At 43.8% G+C, this 22,649-nt stretch overlaps 1 protein-coding gene across 2 annotated transcripts in view; it reads left to right on the top strand.

Moving 5' to 3' along the window:
• USP13 (ubiquitin specific peptidase 13) overlaps positions 1–22,649 on the top strand; it is a 113,239-nt gene that overhangs the window by 22,754 nt on the left and 67,836 nt on the right. The window contains exons 2-4 of one of the 2 annotated variants that reach the window (XM_080654127.1): positions 1,033–1,158; positions 7,632–7,692; positions 17,216–17,337. In XM_080654127.1, coding sequence (XP_080510253.1) covers positions 1,033–1,158; positions 7,632–7,692; positions 17,216–17,337 — 309 coding nt within the window. The remainder of the gene's footprint in view (positions 1–1,032; positions 1,159–7,631; positions 7,693–17,215; positions 17,338–22,649) is intronic. The other variant, XM_080654128.1, reaches the window with a different exon arrangement.

The following is a 22,649-nucleotide window of genomic DNA, read 5'->3' as shown; positions in this document are numbered from 1 at the left end:
AATATTTGAAATATTGCATAGAGAGATAAAAAGAGAAAAAGATTCAGATTTAACTCTGACACTCCCAAGTTGTGTGAACATGGGCAAGCAACTTATCCTTAGTTTTTTAAAAAAAACTTTAAAGTGGAAATAATAATAAGCAGCTTGCAGTATTGTTTGGATTAGACATAATATATGTAAAGCACCTGGCACATACTAGGCATGCAATAACATGTAGTTATGATTATTATAGGACTCCATCCGCTAGTATTTACTTATTAAATTATTATTTATGTATTAAATTATTATAACTTATCAATGGATACCATAAAAAATCATATCTTCAAAGAATAATATCTTGCCATAGCCGGTTTGGCTCAGTGGATAGAGCATCGGCCTGCAGACTGAAGGGTCCCGGGTTCGATTCCAGTCAAGGGCACATACCTTAGTTGGAGGCTGGATCCCCAGCCCTGGTTGGGGCTCCTGTAGGAGGCAACCAATCGATGTTTCTCTCTCTCTTTCTATTTCTCCCCCTCCTTTCCACTTTCTCTGAAAATCAATGGAAATATACCCTTGGGTGAGGATTAACAACTATCAAAAAAAAAAAAAAAAAAAAAAGAACAATTTCTTTGAAGATCCTGGTGCTGCTCAAAGGAAATTGCTTGTTCCTGGAGATTGCATTGACAGATGAGGAAGTAGCCACGATAAATCACTGCAGCGATGGTCGTTGGATCGCTTGCCAGTTTTCTTCTGTCTCTTACTGTCATTTACCCCAGTCTGGAGAGTCAGACAAACACGTTTCCTTCCCCGGGCCTCTGAGGGTCTCACGCCACGAGACCATCTTAGTTGTCCGGGAGCACTGGGACCCGGGCCGGGGCGGCGCTGCCCCTGTGGTGGCTGTGGAGCCGCTGGGGCACCGCAATGACTGACAGCCAGGTGGCCCTGCCGGGCTTTGTCTTCGTCTCCGGCCCTCCTTCCCCTTCCCTTACTCTGAATCTAGACTGCTCCGCGAGGCGTTCTCGGCTAACGTTGTAACCTGTCTCTTTCTTCCAGAATTCTGAAGGTGGACTCTATGTTTGCATGAATACGTTTTTGGCCTTTGGAAGGGAACACGTTGAAAGACATTTTCGAAAAACCGGACAGAGTGTATACATGCACCTGAAAAGACATGTGCGAGAGGTGAGAGAACTGCCTTGGTGTCTTTCTTGTGACGCTGTCTTAGTGTGTGAATGGCATGGAGACTTTACTGTGCCCACGTAACTTCTGATTCTCCTCGATGATGGGAAACAACAACAGGACTGTCTGTAGAAAGTCATAGATTCCCCCCAAGGCTCACCTTACCCAGTTTTATTTCTCTCTCCTTCTGAACCTCTGCTTGGAGTTAAGAAGATATGGGTTGAAAAAAAAAATACAGGAGCCAAAACCGGTTTGGCTCAGTGGATAGAGCGTCGGCCTGTGGACTGAAAGGTCCCGGGTTCGATTCCGGTCAAGGGCATGTGCCTTGGTTGCAGGCACATCCCCAGTAGGAGGTGTGCAGGAGGCAGCTGATCGATGTTTCTCTCTCATCGATGTTTCTCTCTCATCGATGTTTCTCTCTCATCGATGTTTCTGACTATCTACCCCTCTTCCTTCCTCTCTGTAAAAAAATCAATAAAATATATTTAAAAAAAAATACAGGAAAGTACAGAAAATAATAGTGGAAACACTCATGGAAGCAAAAATCAGAAATAAAAAATATTTGGATATTTTTGCTTCAGATTCATTTTTTCCCATTTGTTTCCCTCACTCCCTAGAAGTAACCATAGCTGTGAATTTGTTGTTTCTCACTCCTATGCATGTCACTGTTTATTATAGGTATTCACCTTCTATATGTGGAATGACTGTGTGTTTTAAAGATGTAGATAAATACTATCATACTGTTGCCTATGATTCTGTGTAAAGCTTTCCCTTTCAACATTGTTTTTGAAATCTGTTCATGTTGTGATGCATTTGGTTGTACTTAATTCATTTTACTAGTTGGTATTCTACCTTGTCATTTATTATTCTATTCTCCTATTAATGAACATTTAGATTGTTTCTATTTTTTTTTTTTTTTGCTTCTATTAGCAATGCAACAATTAACATTTTCAACCTTTTCTCCTGGGAGTACATGTGCAAGATTTTTTAAGGAAATCTATGTAGAAGCGATAATGCTGGCTTGTGGCTGTGCTTCTCCTTGCTTTTACTAGATATTTACAAGTTCTCCCCCAGATTGGTTGTACCAATTTATACTCCTGTCTTAAGTGACAGTGAACTCCTGGATTTCCATAGCCTCACACTTGGTCAGACTTTTCCTTTTGCCAATCTAATGGTTGTGAAGTAACATCTAAATATTTGGCATTTCCTTCTGGGAGAGATGAACATCTTTATATGTTTATTGGGCATTCTGGTTTTCTCTTCTCTGAGTTGCCTATATATATTTTTGATCTATTTCTCTATGGAGTTATCTTTTTTTCTTAAAAGTTTTATTTAGCTTTTTGTTCACATTCTAGATATAAAAACCTTTTCCTTTGTTGTTTTTTTAAATACATTTTTATTGATTTCAGAGAGGAGGGGAGAGGGAGAGACAGAAACACCAATGATGAGAGAGAATCATTGATTGGCTGCCTCCTGCACACCCCACACTGGGGACTGAGCCCACAACCTGGGGCATGTACCTCGACTGGGAATCAAACCTCGACCTCCTGGTTCATAGCTCAATGCCCAGCCACTGAGCCATGCCAGCTGAGCAATTTTTTGCTTTGTTTATGAATTATCTTATGGAATAGAAGTTTTGAAGTTTGATGTACTAAACATTTCTTACAAATTGTGTTTTTTGTATTGTGTCTGAGAAATTGTTTTCCGACTCAAGGTCATACAGATATTTGTTTGAATACTTTTACTTTTTTAGAAGTGTGTGTGTACTTTAACATGTTAGGTCTTTAATCCACCTATAAGTTATTTTTATATTTCTGTGAAGTGTGGGGATCTACACGTTATTCTCCATGTCGATAGCCAGCTGTCCCACTATTCCGAGAGTTGTGCAGCCTTTCCCAGTGATTTGCAGAGCCATCTTTTTTATATTTTAACTCGCCATTACCACTCGGGTCTGTTTGGGGGCTCAGTTCTTTCCTGCTGATCTTATTTTTCTATCTCTGCATTGGTGCGACAAGCCTGATATCTGGTAATGCAAGCACTGTTTCCGTGTAAATTTCCCCCAGAACTTTCCTGGGTTTTGACACTGATTTTTCTTTGTGGATTTTGTAATCAATTCATCTAGTTTAAAAAATCCTGTGGACATTTTGATCAGGATCACATTCAATAAGTAGATTAAGCTATAATCCACATCATTGTGTTAGCTTTATGAGGGCAGTTATTTTTGCCTGTTTTGTTCACTTCTGTGTCCTCAGCACTAGGTGCTTCGTAAATATTTATTGAATGACTATTCAACATGGCATACCTTTCTATTTATTCCGGGCTTCTTTATGTCCTTCAATAATATTTGGGTATTTTCAGTAAAGGAGTTGTATTTAGTTAGCTTTTTAAAAGGGTCTCTGTAATTTTTGTAACTATTGTAACTGCTATCTTTTATTTTTTATGCATTTTAATGTGATCGATGGTGTTTGGGGATTGTTATTAATTTTCAGATGTTGATTTTATATTTAGCAGCATTTGTTCAACTTTCACTGTAGCCCTAATAGTTTGTAGACTATCTTGGATCTTCTAACTCATCAGTGCTGAGTTGAAGTTCATGTAATCTCTCCCCCTAGCCTACTTAACATGTCCTCTGTTTATTTTGGACAGTGAGGAGAGATCCCAAAATTAGACAGTGGGGACAGTAGGGGGAAGAGGAGGAGAAAGGCCAGAAGATCAGATAAGCCATAAACTCAATGATGATGTTGGCCTAATATTGCATGATTTACATTTACTACTCCCGTCAGTCGGGACATAGAAGTTCTTGTGCAGTCTGCTTTGTTCCACACATTTCTTAGTATAAAGTGATGGATTTTACAAAACAGGGGGGTGGGGGAGGGGCAAATGAAACAGGCCCAGAGACTTGAGGTAACTTGCTCACAGCCACAGAGGCAGTGGCAGGATTGCAGGAAGCTGGGAATCTTGCACAGTTAGCTCTGTCTCCGAAACGTTAGGTTAAATAGCTCACTCTGACCACGACCCTCTCTTGGGTTAGCCCTTCTACTCATTTATTCCGATGTGGATCTGCTGTTCTCTCACTGACAGCTCCAGGCCTGTGGCATGCCCAGGCAGCCCCTTCCCTGCTTGGTGAGCCTGCGTATCAGGATCCCTGTTTTTTTTTTGTTTGTTTTTTTAATAGCCAATATGAGATTTATTGAAGAACAAGTACAGACTCCCACATGGGGAAGGGGAAAGAGGCCCTAGGATCCCTGGTTTAAACATTCCCTTTTCCCCAGTACCCTTCACTGACCCTCACCCCCGTGTCTTGCCTCCCTAACGGTCCTCCAGAACTCCTACGGGTCGTGGCATTGGCATCATCCTCTGCTTTCATGCACACACTGCTGGGAGCCTGCACTGCATGGGGTCTGGACCCTGTCCTGTTCCTGGCCTCCCCCTCTGCAGGGCCCGTCACTGCCTAGCAAACCTAGTCTGTACCCTCTCCCACTCCAGACTCCGGATGCTTTCCTCCCTCCTGATTCTCGGAAAAGGATTTGGCTTGTACTTTTCCGAGAAAACAGGGACCGCATGGACAGGGACTCCTCGAGCTCCTTTCTTGCCCCCTGGGAACTCATCTGCATTCAGTCCCTCCTTCTCAGCAGAAAGCTGTGTTCTCTCGGTCCTCCTAGTCCTCTTTACTCCAACCTGGGAAACTGCTCCTTCATTTACTCCACTCCTTCTGACACCCCCAACCACTCCCTCTTCTGGCTGTTCATTCTCCCACCTTAAAAAAGAACCACCATGCCCCAGCCGGGTGGCTCAGTTGGTTGGAGTGTGGTCCCATACACCAGAAGGCTGCAGGTTCAATTCCTGATCAGGGCACACGCCTGTTTCGGATTCATTCCCTGGTGGGGGCTCATATGGGAGGTAACTGATTGATGTTTCTCTCTCTCCTTCCCTTCCTCTCTCTCTAAAATAATCAGAAAAATAAAAAACATATCCTCTGGTGAGGATTTTAAAAAAAGAACACACCACAAAATTGTCCCTCTGATGTGTCCTCCTTTAGTCATCCCATCCTTTAATTAAAGCTTCTTTAAAAACTTTTCTATTCTCATCAGCTCTACTACACCTCCCTCTAAGTTCAATGTTGCAGTCTGATCTCCTGTCAACCCATTACGATTGCGACGTTGTCAGTGACCTCTTCGGTGTCACGCTTGGTGGACACAGTTTAGCCCTGATTTTATGTGATGTTTTGAGCATTTGAACTTGTTTTTCTTTTGCAGCTGCTCCTCCTTGCTTTCTTGGGCACATTCTTCCCTGGCTGTCCTCCTGCCTTTCAGATTGCCCTTCCTCATCGCTTTCTTCCTTTGCCCCTTAGTCATCGGCATTTCCTAGGATTCTGCTTGACCCTCCTGTCTTCTTTCTCCGAAAGCTGCCCCTCCTCCTCACTGCCATGCCCATCTGTGTCTAACCACCGTCTCTGAGCTGATGCCTCTAGATCAGCTCTCTCCAGAGCCAAAGATCTGGCCACCCGAATCTGACCTGGCTTTTTCTACTTGAAACATCTCCGGACTGAATGAGTTATTTATCCTCTTTCTCAGAGTTGTCCTTGGTCTTGAATGCTGGAGACATAGACATCATTTGGATCCTGCTTTCAGTCCATGACTGATTGGTGACCAAGTCTTGTTATCTGGGCTCCCAAATAGCTCTGAAGCCCGTCCTGTCCTCTGCACACCTGTTCTTCTTGTCTGAGTGCTCATCACTCCCTGAGGGACCAGTGCTGCAGCTTCCTGACCAGTCTCCTTCCTTCACACTTGCCGCCTTCAACCCATCCAGTCTGCATGCTGCACCCAGAATGATCTGCGCATCTGTGGCTGAAATCTCTGATGTCTCTCCCCTTGTGGCAGGATGAAGCCCAAACTCGTTTGCACATGATTACAAGGCCCTCCATGTGGCCGTTCTAACCCTCACTCTTACTCTGCCATCTTTGTGCTCTAGACATAGCAAACCACTTCTTCTTGGGACACATTGATTTCATGCCTTTGTACCTTTTTTTTTTTTTTTGGTCTGGGATGCTCTACTTGTACCCCCACTCCTCTTTCACCTGTTGCATTCCTGTGGTCAGCATATCTATCTATCTGTTCATCATCCATTTATCCACCTATCCATCATCCATTCATCCATCATCCATCATCCATCCAACAAATACTTGCTGAGCAGCTGCTATACAACAGAGCCTGCTGCTCTTCTTACCTGACCATCCCTGGCCACACCTTCCACCTCCAGAAGAACTATCCTTTCCTCCTTATGATATATTATTGAAGGCGGTAAGTTTGAAGGAAGAATGCCATGAACTTATAGAGAGATTTCAGTGACCTCCAGGACTGTTAAACGTGCCTTCAGTACAGGTTTATTTTTCTGCCTTTTCGAGGCCGGTAAGTGGAGGGCAGAGGACCAGAGGCTCTGAGACCATGGAGGAGAGGGAATCCAAGAGAGTGACATGAATTTGGCATTAGTATTAGGGAGACAGGTGTCTGAGCTAAAGTGTTCAACAATTTTCACATTCCTAAGACGTGAACTAGAAACTCATACTACAAGCTGTAAAAACGTAATGTGAGAAACACAAAGAGGAGTCAGCCTTCAATGCCAGATGAAACAATGTGGGAAAGGAGACCTAGCACTAAGAATGGCACAAACTGAAGAAGCAGCGAGGCCATGACATGTGACCATGTGAAAAGGCATCGGGGTTCGACCCGCACCCCGCCGTGTGTTGGAAACGTGCTCTCTTCTGTTCACCGAAAGAACATACAATGTGGAGATGTTGCTTTGGCCATTGGAAACAAACATTTCTATAATCCTATTTGAGAGTAAAATATTTTGTGTGAGTGTCAGAGGGTAATGCATGACCTCTTTTTCATGAACACCGGATGGGTGTTCATTTCATTCCTGCTGGGAATTTCCATGGTAGGTAGAAAATGCACTGACATAGCCAGCCGCAGTGCTCCAGAAATGTTTAAGGAGGTTAGAGTGATGTAATAGGACCGAATATCTGTGACTATAGATTAATATTTATTAAGTCTTTCAACAATAATTGTTGGCAGGCTCCAACCTCTAGGGACCTGGTAGGAAGCAGGGGAACAGGCGTCATCCTTCCAGAGTGCCTCCAGCACTGGGCGTGGCCCCAGCCTCTTGGGAGAATGTGCCCATTTGAAGCTGGAGCATCTACTTCACTTTGATGCCTGGTTCCACTTCCCTTTCCAGAGTGCTTTCTGTGCAGCTTGGTGAAAACAGTCAGGTGGAACAATAGCGTTGCCCTTCACTTACCCCCATTGACCTGGGTCAAGTTCCTGTTTATCTGGGATCCTTTAATCCAAGTTGAATATTTCCTCTGGACTTTTATAAAATCTGGGAACCTTTGAGATGTACTTTTCCCCCCACCCCACCCCACCCCCTCTAGTCTATTCCATGGGCTGCATTTTAACAATTTCTTTTTTTCTTTTCAGAAAGTAAAAGGGGCATCTGGTGGAGCTTTACCCAAAAGGAGGAATTCCAAGATTTTTTTAGGTAATGTGCATAGTTATCAGTCGTGTGCCCAGATAACTGTGTGTGTGTGTGTGTGTACACATATGTGTGTGTGCATGTGTGTGCTTCATTTGGAGTAATAGGCTGTTTGTTGATCTATAAGGTAAGGATGAGCGGAACCAGTTTAACTTGAGATGAGCTGACCCTGTTTCATGTTTACCTGGTGGTGAAAGATGTCAGCACTCCAGCCGGGTTAGTGTTTTGAAGCAGTTATGCTTACAGGGCCCAGAGAGTAACTGCAATTCTGCCTTTGGGTCTTTTTCCCCACTGCTTTTAAAGAAGAGACAGTTTTCATATTTTAATATTAGCCAAACTACAGAGTTTGTTCAGGTTTCACCGTTTTTTCCACTAGTGTCCTTTTATGTTCCAGAACCCCATGTTTCCTTAACCCTGTCGAATCTGTAATGGTTCCTCACTCTCTTTTCATCTTTGATAGTCGTGACCTGTGTGAAGAGTAGTGGCCAGTTATTTTGTAGAATGGACCTCAGGTTGGGTTTGTTTGATGTGTCCTTATGGTAAGTCTGAGGTTATGCATTTTTGGCAAGAGTACCACAGAGTGATGTGCCCTCCTCTGCACGACATCAGGGGCATAGGATGTCTTCACACAGGTGATGTCAACCTGATCACTTGTTGAGGGGTATCCGGTGGGCTTCTCCCTGTAAAGCTGCAGTGTAATTAATAAATGTGCTGGGAGTGATAGCTGGAGACTATGCTAATAACTCATTTCTCCTCAAGGTTTTGCCCACTAATTTTATCGTCCATCAGTGGATCTTGCCTGTGCAGTGATTACTGTGGTGTTTGACTAACAGTGATTTGATCTCTCCCTCCTTCAGAGGAGCTAGCTTTGCTTATGCAAACGAGTAATGGTTTCTAATATCATGTTACCATGATCGTATATCATACTGAGCTTCTGATATGGTTGTCCAGGAGAAAGAGTGGTTTCATAATGCTTCATCAAGCAATTTTAAATCCCTAAATGCCTGGGATTAATGTTTGAAAGAAATTTCAAAATTGTTTGCATATTGCAATTTTATTTTGGTGAAAGAAAAAGTGTATACACTCATATACCTGTATACAGTTGCTTGTCTTGGAAATAATACAATAATTAATAAATAATAATACAAGAATAAACTCTGTGTTTCGTGTACTCACAACTGTAAACCTACTTTTGCCCCATCTTGTATATATAAATATGCCTGTATATGTGCATGCATATCTATATATGTGTGTACATATATATGCAAATATGTGTGTATATATGTATGTTTATACACACATGTATGCATATATGACTGCGAGTGTGGAAGAGTCTGGCAGAATATACTCCAAATTGTTCAAAGTAGCTCTTTACTGGTGGTGTGATTGAGGTGATTTTTATGTTCTTTTTGCTTATTTATTTTTAAATTTTTCCATAACAAATGTATGTTACTGTTGTAATACAAAGACATATTCATTATTTTAAAAGGAAAACCATTGGAAACAGTCATAGAGCTGAGTTTCTTCCTGCTTTGATTCACTATCTTGTCCTTTAACTTTGTTTCTTTTACTCAAAAGACTTTGGGGTTTGATTTCTTTAGTGATCATTTTGGTGGTAGATGACGTTGTCAAGTAACTGGTTTTAAGAAATTAATCCAAAGGCAAGCACCGCGGTTTTGTGTTTCATTCGGTGTGGAGCCCTCGCATGGCTTCCTGGGCGCACTCCCTGACCAGCTCCTTTTGGTGGGACTTGTCTACAGGCTGCCTTGTGTTCACTCAACAGTCCATATCTCAGGAGACACAAGATGTGTCCACGCTGATGTGACAGCCTCACGTTCTATTAGAATCTAGACTCTTCCCATGTTTCTGCTTCACCCTCCATCCTGGCCTGTGATTTCCAACCTCATGGTTACTTCCTGGTGCAGAATGGCTGCTGGAACTCCAGTCATCACACCTCCATTCCGGAAAGCAGGGGAGATGAAGGGGGAAGGATAGAAGTCTAATCTCCCAGGGGAGTCACTTCTTTTTGTCAGCTTTCTCACAGATCCTCAGCAGCACTTCAGCTTTCACCTCTCTGGTCAGAACTTGGACACATGGTCACACCAGGTGCTGCACAGGAGACTGGAAAGTAAAGTCTGTTAACTGTCTTCATTAAGTAAATCCTGTTAGTAAGTGAGAAGGGGAGCATGGATACCAGGGGGCAGCTAGTAGCTTCTGCCACAGAGTCCTTCCCTAGAAGAGACATTGGGGTTGTCTCTTCATGGACAGGAAGAGAACCAGAACTCTCTTGCAGTCTCTTGTTTCTTTGAACCGAAAGTGCTTTTCCGCTGCTGTTGAAATGGAGGTATGATGCCCTTTCTCCTTCATGAACGGAGGCAGATGACTAATGCTTTCTCCTGGAGGGAGGCTTTTATCCACATCCACTTGATTTGTGACTAATTCCTCTTCCTTTGGTTCAACAGTCACATTGAAACCATTGAATCATTCAGTTATGACCTTCAGTATTGATTTTATAAGGGAAACTGAGGCCATTACCTGGTGCTGAATGGCTTACCCCAAGTCTCCTGAGCACTATCCTGGCCTCAACAGTCAAGTTACTCTTCCAATTACATTGATGCTCATCAATGAAATCACAGTTAAGGATTCTTCCCTCAGCTCTAGTTTTGGCTGGTATTTTTTTTTTTAACCAATAATAAAAACTATGGGTAACATTGGAATCACTTTCATTTTATGCTTCTTTTTGCATTTAGGATTAAAAAATATTTTGAAAGTATAACATAAGCTTAAATTTGCAAAGTTATAAGTGGCTCTATAAGGAAGAGTAAGTTTCTTTCTTTCCCTTCTGTGTCTCCCAGCTCCCTGGTTAGTCTCTCCAGAGACAAATAGTATTTTCTGTCTGTATCTCCTTATATATCTTGTATATTCTTCCTGTGATAGTCTATACATATACCATACTTTTAGACTTTTTCCTATAGGCAGTGGTGAGCCATTAACACTTTTGGTTCCCAAACTGTGCTCTGAGGCACCCTGGGTTGCTGTGGCAGATTCAAAGGTGCACCTCAGGATGTTTTAACTCTTCAAGGGAACACAGTGATGCTTGAACACTGCATGGACCATTAGCTCTTGTAGTTTCACTATTGGAGTATCCAATATTCCTTTCAATGATTTCATCCCTTTGTGAAGCTGGTTTTTTGGTGGTTTCTATGGTAAAAGGCAAATACCGTGTGAAAATAAATGTGGAATGGGAAAAAGGGAGGCAACATCCAGTCTGATACAAAGAGAAGTTGTGTATTCATCCCGTAAGTAAGGAATTGTGTTATTTAAGAATGAAATAGAACATCTTTTTCTTTCAATGTATGTGTATCATTTTTTTCAATAAGTAGTTAGAACATAAATACTTAATTAAGTTGTTTGGATGTAACTACTAAATAAACAGAACTATTAGGCTTTTCTTGGCTTCCTGCTGCTGTGTGAAAATTGCTGGGATGCTGTGAACTGGGAAAGTGCTGGTAGCTCTGTGTTAATGTTTCAAGCTAGAAAGGGACACTGTAATGCAAAGGTAACTTACCACAATATGATAGATTGTGAATTTTGGCAATAAGCTTATATAAAATGTATTGTTTTATGAGATAGAAGAAGAGAAGAGCAAATGTAAAGGAGTCTGGGATCTTCAAAGAAATATCCCAGGACTTGGGATGTGATTCTGGTCTAATCTTATATAATTTTTATAACAAAGCTACAAATGTGTTTAGATGTATAAGTAACTGCTAATGCATTTCATAAAAAATATGATATTTGTCATGTCATGAAAATAGTGTTAAATATTCCTATATTTGTATTAAGCACTCCTCCCACAACAGTCATAAAGTAGAGTGAATGAGTTAGGGTCTTTGTGTCTGAGGCTGGGACTTCAAAGAACTACCTCAACCTCAGAGAGCGTAAAGTTCATTTTTTTGGCTTTAGCCCTGGCACTCATACTTGATGAGAAACAGGTTGTAAAAGAGAGCATTTGGGGAGAGGTCCAGGAATGGGCCTGTTCTGAAAACTCCCCTGTGCCTTTCATGACCAGAAGGTTCTAGTGGATTCCATGTTGCCTTTCCTTCTAAAGCCCGTCACAGAACAGGGTCTGCACTCAAGAGCTTTCCCAAAACTTCCCCTTCTTTTGAGGGTAAATGGCTGGTCTGATTTCACAGCATTGGAGCAGCCAGACTGCCCACCTCCAGGACATGCATTGTGGTCAGGCGGAGAAGACGCTGAGCTGGGATCAGAGCCCTGATTTTCCTTAGGGATCCGTTCCTCACTGTGCTGCTTGGAACTTTAGGCAAGTTGCTTTCTGGAAATGGGTGTGGTCTCAGCCACTTCTCCCAGGGATCTGAGAGGATCGATGAAGTAGAGCTGGGGAAGTGGTATTTTTTTAAAAAAAGATTTGTGCATTTATTTATTTATTTATTTATTTATTTATTTATTTATTTATTTATGTTGTTGTTGTTGTTGTTGTTGTTGTTGTTAATCTTCACCCGAGGATATTTTTCCATTGATTTTTAGAGAGAGTGGAAGGAAGGGGGAGAGACAAAGAAAGAGGGAAACATTGATGTGAGAGAGACACATCCATTAGTTGCCTTCTGGCTGGGAATCAAACCTGCAACTGAGGTATGTGCCCTTGGCCGGTATTGAACCTGGGACCCTTCAGTCCACAGGCCTATGCTCTATCCACTGAGCCAGACTGGCTAGGGCAAAAAAGGTTTTTTAAAACTTAGGAAAAGAGCCCATCCAGGCATTACCAGTTATTAGTCACGATGGGAAGTGACTGCTGGGAGAAGTTGGGGGTCCCAGTCCTACTGGTCCCTAGGGCATGCTTACTCTGCAGGTTTCTCAACTGGATATTTTTGGAGTGGTGAGACTCTAATTAGAGAAATTTGGAAATTATAGATTCATACCTAGGTTTGTGGGGTCATCTATATTCAGGAGAAACCTTAGGTTTGTCCCTTAAAATCGGAGTGTAGGTTCCTTCTGTTGACTTTCTCTAATTTGGATTAAGATGTTTGGGAAAGATCAAGGTTCCCTTCCATTCCATTGAATTAAAAATAAAAGTGTTAAGAAGCCCAACAAAGTTCTGCTTTGTTTGTTTGTTTTGTATGACAGCAGTCTTGCTTCTTTTAAAATACCAGTCAGTCATCAATGAAAAACACCCCCAAACCACAGCAACCCTTCTGATGCTCTTGCCTTGCTGTTGTCCTTAGCCTGGTGGAGTTTTAACTTCTTCAAGTCTCCTCTCACACACAGTTACTGAGTGTGTGATGTATGGTGTGTGCAGGGACTGGGGACATGGAAGGTGAGGGCGACCTGTTCCCTGTTCTTGCAGCTTACTCTGCACACATTTAGAAGTTCATCCCTTCTCCACGGTCAGATCACATGGCAGGCCCCCACATGATACTGTGGTCTTCCTGAATCTTATTCCAGGATTGCTCTGGAGCGGGGGCAGCCAAAAGGAAGGGAAGGCACTTTTGAACATGTTGTCAGGAGTGGAGAGAAGGTGGTGATGGTGATGGCGGAGGTGATGGCAGCTACTATCTTTGGAGCTGAGAAGCCCTGCCAGGTCCTGTACGAGGTGCCTTAAAACCTTACCTTGTTTAATCCTCTCAACAATTGTGTGGAGTACACAATCCATAGCTTCCTCCTGAGGAAAATGAACTTGAAAGAACTTGCCCAGAGTTACATAGCTAGTAAATGTCAGGGTGGCATTTTCTTGGACTTAGTTTGTCATTGTGTTTGGTCAGGTAAGATTTGAATTAGCATTAGATGAGTATGTTTTCTAGGGAAAAGAGACACCTACATAATATCGTATATATAATAGGCTAATATGCAAAGTGTCCCCTCAGGAGTTTGACCAGGAGATTGAGAGTTCAATCACTCGCTATGATGTGCGCTGACCACCAGGGGCAATGTGGAATGAAGGAAGGCCCCAGTTGGCAGCCAGCAGCCAGGGAAGGGAGGTCCCGGCCAGCAGCCAGAAGGCCCTGATCGGCCCTGATTGCTGGCCAGGCCTAAGGACCCTACCTGTGCATGAATTTTGTGCACTGGGCCTCTAGTGTTATATAAGCAGACTCTATACATAAAAACAAAAGATTTGTACTTTGGTTACTTAAAATTGTTATAAATAATATAATAAAGGGAAATGTAAAGATAGAGAAAAGTTCACCCACTCACTATTTTCATTTCCTTCCAGTTCTTATCTAGGAGCATAACTTCTACAAAGTTGTTTTTATACTGAAAATGATTTTGTATTTTTAGTGTTCACATAGCATAGACATTTTCATGTTTCTAACTATTCTAAAAAAATCCTATCTAATAAAAGAGAAACATGCAAATTGACCATACCTTTGCTACGTCCACCAGCCAATCAGAGCGAGTATGCAAATTAACCCAACCAAGATGGCAGTGGCCATGGAGCTGGAGCGAGCAGGAGGCTTGGGTTGCCCCTGGCAACGGAGGAAGCCAAGCTTCCTGCCCGCCCTGCCCTGGCTGGCCCTGGCCTCCGCTCAAGGCTACAAAGTTTCAATTATAGAAGATAAATAAATCCCAGATACCTGCTTCCAGCCGGCCCTGGCCTCCACTCAAGGAGGTGCTGAAAAAAAACCCACAAAAACAAAAAAGGAGGGGCTGGGAGCTTGGGTCGCCGGGGGCCGTGGCCAGCCTGCAAACAGCCATCAGCCCCTCACCCAGGCTGGCCCCTTCAGGGTGGGGGTCCCCACTTGGGTGCCTGGCCAGCCTGGATGAGGGGCTGATGGCTGTTTGCAAGCTGGCTAAGCCCCTCAGCGGGGACCCCCACCCTGAAGGGGCTGTGGCCAGCCTGCAAACAACCATCAGCCCCTCATCCAGGCTGGCCACACCACCATGGGGTGAGGGTCCCCGCTGAGGGGCTTGGCCAGCTTGCAAACAGCCATCAGCCCCTCACCCAGGCTGGCCAGGCACCCCAGCAGGAGCCCCCACCCTGAAGGGGGTGTGGCCAGCCTGAAAATGGCCCTCAGCCCCTCACCCAGGCTGGCCAGGCACCCCAGCGGGACCCCCACCCTGATCTGAGACACCCTTCAGGGCAAACCAGCCAGCCCCCACCCGTGCACCAGGCCTCTATCTATACTAATAAAAGGGTAATATGCTAATTAGACTGGGAGACCTTCCATGAGACCTTCTGGACATTCTTCTGGACAAAGCCATGGTGGCGGGGCCAAGGTAGAGGTGGTTAGAGGCCAAAAGGGGAGGGCAGTTGTGGGTGATCAGGCTGGTGGGGGGTGGGGCCGTTGGGGGTAAGCAGACCAGCAGGGGGGCCAGTTGGGGGTGAGCAGGCCATCAGTGGGTGTCAGTTGGAGGTGATCAGGACAGCGGGGGGGGGCAGTTTGGAGTGAGCAGGCCAGCAGGGGGGCAGTTGGGGGCAAGCAGGCCAGTGGGGAGGGAAGGTGGAGGTGAGCAGGCCAGCGGGGGGGGGGGGGGCAGTTGGGGGCAAGCACACTGGCACAGGGGGCAGTTGGGGGTGATCAGTCTGTCAGGGGGGGCATTTGGGGTCGAGCGGGATGGCGGCGGGGGGCAGTTGGGGGCAAGCAGGCCAGCAGGCAGAGTGGCTAGGGGCAATCAGGAAGGCAGGCAGGCAGGTGAGCGGTTAGGAGCCAGCAGTCCTGGATTGCAAGAGGGATGTCTGACTGCCGGTTTAGGCCTGATCCCTGTAAACCGGCAATAGGACATCCTTCAAGGGGTCCCAGATTGGAGAGGGTGCAGGCCGGGCTGAGGAACACCGCCCCCCATGCATGAATTTCATGCACCGGGCCACTAGTATTTTAATAATAGTCTGTTGGGTTGAACACTGTCTTCACTGAACATTTAAGTTTTCATTTTTTATTATAGATATTTAAATATTTATAACACCAAATGTCTATCTTTGAGTCATTTCCTTGAAATAAATGCCTTTAGTCACTTCTTAAACTCTTAGAATCTTTTAAAAAATATTTTTATTGATTTCAGAAAGGAAGGGAGAGGAAAAGAGAGATAGAAACATCAATGATGAGAGGAAGTCATTGATGGACTGCCTCCTGCACACCGCCCAGTGGGGATTGAGTCCGCAACCCAGGCATGTGCCCCTGACTGGAACTGAATTGTGATCTCCTGGTTCATAGGTCAACACTCAACCACTGAGCCACACTGGCTGGGCTGGAATCTTCTTTAATGCAGCTTTTTCTGAAATAAACCTCTTATGGTTATCTAACAATGTTTTTGTTTCTCTCCTTTGGCATTTCTGAGTCTTGTCATTCAGGATCCTTCATTAACACACTTATACTGTGTTTTAGCTATATCTCATTTTCTACTTAAAACTGCCCTCCCTTTGGGAATCAAGAGCAGAGCTGTACACAGGAAGATACTAGATTTTTGGTTGGAGGCAAACAATAGGGTAATAACAGAATCTAGATCCTTTGGTTTTCAGCTGGCTGCTTTATCTAGTACAATAACTTTCTCCAATCAACAGAGCCCATATTTGTGTACCTGTTTATGTGTGGCTTTGTGTGTGTGTGAGTGGAACGTGGCTCAGTAGCTCTTTGTCACCATAGTTCCAAACACCTAAATATACAAACATGATCGGGCTGCTGGCATCATGTGAACACAAGGCTGAAATGTCCATGTAAATATTGTGACAAGATGTTTCCTGAGCCTTCACCTAACCTTTACCAGGGATTAGCCAAGCAAAGAGGCGACGACTTGATAGACATTAGCCTAGAGGACCTCATCTTTCTTACTGAAAATTCCTCACAGCCCGAGGACCAATTTACATTATGGAGTTTCCCCTCTGGGGTACTATCCAATATCCCAACAGCTCTCAGAGGCGGGGAGGAGTGAGAGAGCGCGCGAGAGAAAGAGGGACATTGAGATTTTACTTTTCACTAATAGCTGCTATTATTGACCACCAGGTCTGTGCCAGGTTGCTTGTCTACAGTTTCTTATTTATTCCCCATATCAAGTGTATGAGATAAGTGTTGTTATCTCCATTCTACAAATGAGGGAACTAAGGCTTGGAGAGTTTGTGATTTGCCCAAAAGTAACATTAATTTTTGAAGCCAGAACTGAACCTAGGTTTATCTACTCTGAAACCCATGTACTTTCTTCCAAATTATAGTGTCGGGACAAACACTCCAACCCATTCTTGTGAAATCAGGAACCAGGCACCCAAAAATCATAATGAACAGCCTAGTCCTTTACACATGTTTAAGAATGGGATATCTGGTACTTATGTTTAACTGTAAAGCTGTCTGATGTGACTCAGTCTTCTTTGTACATCTGTCACTTATAAGTAAGTATTCGTAGCTTAGGCAGATGGAAGGGCCTTTCGCCCCGGGTTTGGGCCGGTGGATGGTCGGTCAGAGGAGGGAGTGTGAGTGCGCTGCCCTCGGTGTGGTCCCTGTGGATGTCTGGCTTCCCCAGCGAGTGCTGCCTTCGTGTGGGATGTTCTTTCTTCATGTCTTGTTCTTTGTTTTTGTTTTCTCCTCAGATCTAGATACTGATGACGATTTAAATAGCGACGATTATGAATATGAAGATGAAGCCAAACTTGTTATATTCCCAGACCACTATGAAATAGCACTACCAAATATTGAGGAGTTACCCGCCCTGGTCAGTGAGTGTGCACGGCTGCTAGCTAGATGCGCGTGGCTCTCTGTGTCAGGTGTGTGTGCGTGTGCCGTGTGCGTGCACGTGGGGATGGGGAAGGCGGGCTGAATGCGAGAAGAGGAGAAGAATGAGCACAGGCATGAGCATAGCGTTTCTTCTCTGCGAAGAGGGCTCGCAGGGTTCCGTTTCAGGAGCCTGGCTTCTCGCTGCCTGTGACTCACAGTCCGTTGCTTAGATTTTTCAAGCCACATCCCAAGATGTGCAGGGCTTGTCTTCTGATCAGAGGAACGACTATCATTTTATGTCCTCTGCATGTTGGCCTTTCATGTAAGATTTAGTTTGGGATTAAATAAACAAGTCCCACGGCTGCAACAACAGCAACATGATGGCAAAAATAACCAGATGTTTACACGTCCTGGGGCTGCAGTGGCTCTGTGGTTACGTGAACCCACTTTTCAGTTTTGCTCCTCATGAGGACTGAGATTACTGTGAATTTAGATTTAATGGTGAGGTTTATTTATTTATTTTTTTCTCTTCCTTTCCCTTCATTTCCGTGGAGCAACTTCCATCTTCCCGAACAACTTCAAGCTGGGGAGGGTGCTGGTCGGGGGAGGAGCCAGGTGTTTCACGTCCATTCTTGAATCCTGGGAGTGAGCACGGAGTTCCCTAGGAGACCCTAACCATTTTCCTGTTCGTTCCTCTTTTTCCTGTATTGTCTCTGCCACTCCCTCCTTTTTTGCTTTTTCCTCTTTCCCACTCTGTGTACACCCTGAATTCTCAGAGTCTGGCCACAGATAGCAGTGGAGTCAGAGGTCAGGGGTCAGGGTCACTTGGAGGGTAGACATGTCAGTTCTTCCCTCCCCCACCCCCCCACCCCCACCCCCCGTCTCTTAAACTCTGTCAGGACCAAAGCCAGGTCTTTAGGTCCCGGAGTCTTCAAGACTTTGTGTGAGCCTATCTACAGCCACCTGCTCACCTGCCCTGGCTGATTTGTGCTTGGGGTTCCCATGTCCTTAGGGGCCAGGTTTCCACCATCCCACCTCTTCTGCCCCTGATTTACTTTATACCTAAATAGAAGACCATAGAAATGAACGTTTTCTGGATTTAGGCATTGTAAATCTTTTCTCTAATGATTACATGTAACATATTCTTTTTAAGCACTAAGTGTACACCTTTAGGAAGGCATACAGAGTTAAATTACTTCTGCATTCTCCAATTCCCTGTGTTGATCCGGAGCTGTTACCAAGGATAAAATATAGGAGTGGACAAATGGTCTTGCCTTGTCCCACTACCTGATTTTATATACTACAGCTTATATCTTTGCAATACCGAGAGTTCTCATTGTCCTTGTCTAATATAACTGTGCCATCAGGAAAGCAGTAAAATAGCACACAGTAAATGATAAATGCTTTTCCTCCCATTCACCTATGAAGGAAAAGTCTTCATGTGAGAAAGTGAATAAAAAAATCTCTAAATACTTTAAATTATTCCTATATTCAGAACATAATTCGAGGTATGAATTCTTTTATTTAAAAGTGCAGTGACATAGAAATCTAAACCCAGCAGTATAAGTCAGAATTTTTACTACAGTCTTTTAGAATTAAGGAATAGTTTGAGAATTAAAAAAGAGGAGAGAATTATTTGGAAGGGGAGCTTGAAGGAAAAGCCTGGATTTATCTGATGGTAACTAATAGGATTTATCTATACTACATTTTCTTTTCATGCTTTTAAATAACAGAGTTATTGAGCTCAAAACCTCCCAACCAGGTCACTCTTCCTATATCTCATGAGCTTCTCAGCACTGGAAAAATTCAGTTTCAGGTAGTTAGTTACTAGATTCTACCAAAAAGTGAAACCACCTCTCAGCAATGCAGGTCCACAGAGAGAGAGCATTGGGGGCTCAGTAAGGATTTTATAATCTGGGACCTAGTACCTTGCTTCAGACTTCAGGAAGTCAGCAGTGGTATGCTTGTAAATGGTTAGCAACCACCTCGCTGGGAAAAGTCCCGCTTTGTAGAGGTTACTGGTTTCCGTGTGTGAATACTGCCACCATGGCTGATTTCAGGCTAACAAAATGTCACTGAATGCAGTGTTGGGAAGAGCTAGTATTAAGAATTTCCACCATTCACATACCATAGATGTAAATAACCTCAAGAGAACATGGATACTAGTAAGATATAGTAAAACCATTACAAAGTGTTTTGCATATTTGCTACCTTTGAAATATATAGTTTATTTAATGTTAAGTTTATATAATTTAATCCTATATAATAAAACCCTAATATGCAAATCGGCCAAACAGTGGAACTACCGGTCCCTATGATGCGCACTCTCCCCCACCCCCCCCCCACAAGGGAGGTGACCGGTGGCGGCAGCGATAGCGATTGGGGGGCAGGGCTGGCCAGCGGTCAGGGCTAGGCTGCCCACAGATGGCTCTGATCTCCGGCCAGGCCTAGGGACCCTACCCTATATATTGGGAACAGTCTCTTAGATTTAAAAATTAAAACCTAGCAAGGCTACTCTAACACTGAAAAAAACAGGATGATGCAGCGATGACATGCATGGACTCTGGCTTGCACATTTTGTGGTCAGCCCTGATTCTGACACTTATAACTGTGTGACCAAGCCACTTACTTAACTTCTCTCTGCTTCAGTTTTTCCACCCATAAGATGGGGAAAATGGTACTACCGCCTTAGAAGGATCATGTTATGTACTAATTTTTATAATCAGGGCAAAAAAATGTAGCTGCCCATACAACAGCAAGATGTCTTTCACCTGTATGAAAAGTATGGTCACTGGTGCATGCAGTGTCCTGGATTGTGAGAGGGATGTGCGACTGCCGGTTTAGGCCCGGCATCCCCTGAGGGGTCCCAGATTGCCAAAGGATGCAGGCCGGGCTGAGGGACTCCTCACCCCCCCCCCCCCCCCCGTGCATGAATTTCATGCACTGGGCCTCTAGTTTTTAATAATGGCAGTGTTTAACCAATATCTTACACAATTTCTTAATATTTAATAATTGAGTCTGTGAGCTGGTTTGAGTAGGTTCTAGGACCCCACTGAACATGAGGACCTGGGATGAAGTCAGGACTAGTAACAAGGTCTCTCACTTCACTCCAGAAAACAAATCCAGGGAAAGATAATTCACAATATAATTACAGGGTGGTGTATCTTGACCTTCAGCGATGATCCATAAAAGAGGCCTCTAAGTGATTTTAGATGATGTTCTGAAAACACTAGATTAGTGTATTTTAGTGGCCCAGAATTTAAGGAAGTTTTGTTGAGTGTCACAAGGAAGGATAGTCAAAGAAAATAAATGTTATATTCAGATCTTAATAAAAAACATTGTGTATTACAAACCAGAACACTTAAAGACCTAGTGGGGTAGATACAATTCAGATGAGGACTAGAAAGGGTTGAGGAAGATGGTGAAACAAGAAGGGGATTATGACAGACCAGACTAAAAAGATTAGGGTACATAGCCAGAAGTTCGAAGACAGCTTAAAAAACCCCTAAAAATCAGGAAGGGGTTGGTGGTGACCTCAGCCCCGTTCTGTAGGGCCAGCCCTGGATGGGGGGTAAGAGATGAATTTTGATAATTGAGAGGAGAGGGTAATTATATAGTAGCACTTGTGATGAGAGATGAATGGGAACATTTTTTTTTTTTAAAAGGTTGTAAATGATAGTTATGGATGGCTGATCTATCACGCAGTAAAAGCTTTCTGAGGGCAGGGGCTTTTTCCTCATTCCTGACTGTGCTTCACCCAGTGTCGTCAGCTGGTTGTGTTCAGTGTAACTTGGGAAAGTTTTAAGCTGAGGAAGGATAGGATCTGATATTCACAGCAGATCACTCTGGCTGCTGCAAGAAGGAGACTGTAAGGGGCTGCTGTGTAAGAGCCATTGGGTGAGCTGTGATGTTATTGGAACTGAGATGGGTGTGTCCAAATTGAGAAGAGCTAGATTCCAAATAGGTTTTGGATGTAGGACTGATAGGAATTGCCCATGGGCAGGATGGGGGTGGGATGGCAGCTGAGGGAACTTCCTCCATTGTCTCTTAATCAATTCTGGGATCAATCAGTGGTACCCAGGGGAAAAGATTCTGCATGGAGTTCAGCTAATTGTGCAGGATGTTAGTGATGCAAAATACAAATGTTTGCTTAAAATTTTTGTTTTTAACAATTCAGTGGCTTTTATTATATTCAGAATTGGGCATCCATCACCACTATCTCATTCTAGAGTCCCCCCCCCCCCCCCGCCATTACTTTTCAGAAAGAGTGGAAGGGAGGGAGGAGAGGGGGGGGAGAGGGAAATATCAATCTGAGAGAGACACATCAATCTGTTGCCTACTTCACTCGCTCCTACTGGGGGTAGGGAGTGAACCCACAAACTGGGTACTTGCTCCTGACGGGAAATCGAACCTCACACCATCCAGTGTGCAGTCCGATGCTCCAATTACTGAGCTACATCGGTCAGGGCTCATTCTAAAATATTTTTATTATCCTACCTCTCAACTTCTCATTCTCCCCCAGCTTATGGCAATCATTAATCTACTTTCTGTGTCTATGGATTTGCCTATTCTGGGTATTTCATATAAATGGAATTATGTAATACATGTTTATTTGTGGCTGGCTTCTTTTCACTTAGCATATATTTTCAAGACGTATCCATGCTGTGCATGTATCAGTACTTGATTTCTTTTTATTGCTAAATAACATTCTGTGGTATGCACGTATGACATTTTATTTATCCATTTATCATTAATGGACATTTGGGTTGTTTCTCCTTTTTGCTATTGTAAATAACGCTTCTACGAACATTTGTGTATAAGTTTTTGTGTGGATACATATTTATCTTGGGTATGTACCTCGGAATGGAATTCCTGGGTCATATGCTAATTCTGTTTAACTGTTTGAGGACCTGCCAAACTATTTTCCAAAGTGGCTGCACCATTTTACATTCCCACCAGAATATGTTTTTTAAGACAGCCAGAAATAACGTATCATTAAGCAAATGTGATGATGGACATATATGTCCAAGGTCACTTGGGTTTGGGAGAAAGCAGAGACTCTGCACACCGCCGGCCAGCCCCCCCCCCCCCCCCCCGCCTTGTTCATAATGTGGATGGATCTGGCACAGAGACACCAGGCACATCCCTGGCCAGGGTCACATTTGCACCAGATTAAGTAATGAAGCTGATGCTTGCATTCCATTCAAGTGCCCTTGACCACATGCCATTGTGTGATGAGTTGAGGGTATTGCATATCTGGGTGTATATTTGTTAGGAGGAAAACACACCCCTTGGGTATTCCCTTGGCTA

The sequence above is a fragment of the Plecotus auritus genome, assembly GCF_963455305.1.
Source record: "Plecotus auritus genome assembly, chromosome: 2".
In the NCBI taxonomy this organism is placed as follows: domain Eukaryota; kingdom Metazoa; phylum Chordata; class Mammalia; order Chiroptera; family Vespertilionidae; genus Plecotus; species Plecotus auritus.
This window is presented reverse-complemented; position numbering and strand designations above follow the sequence as displayed.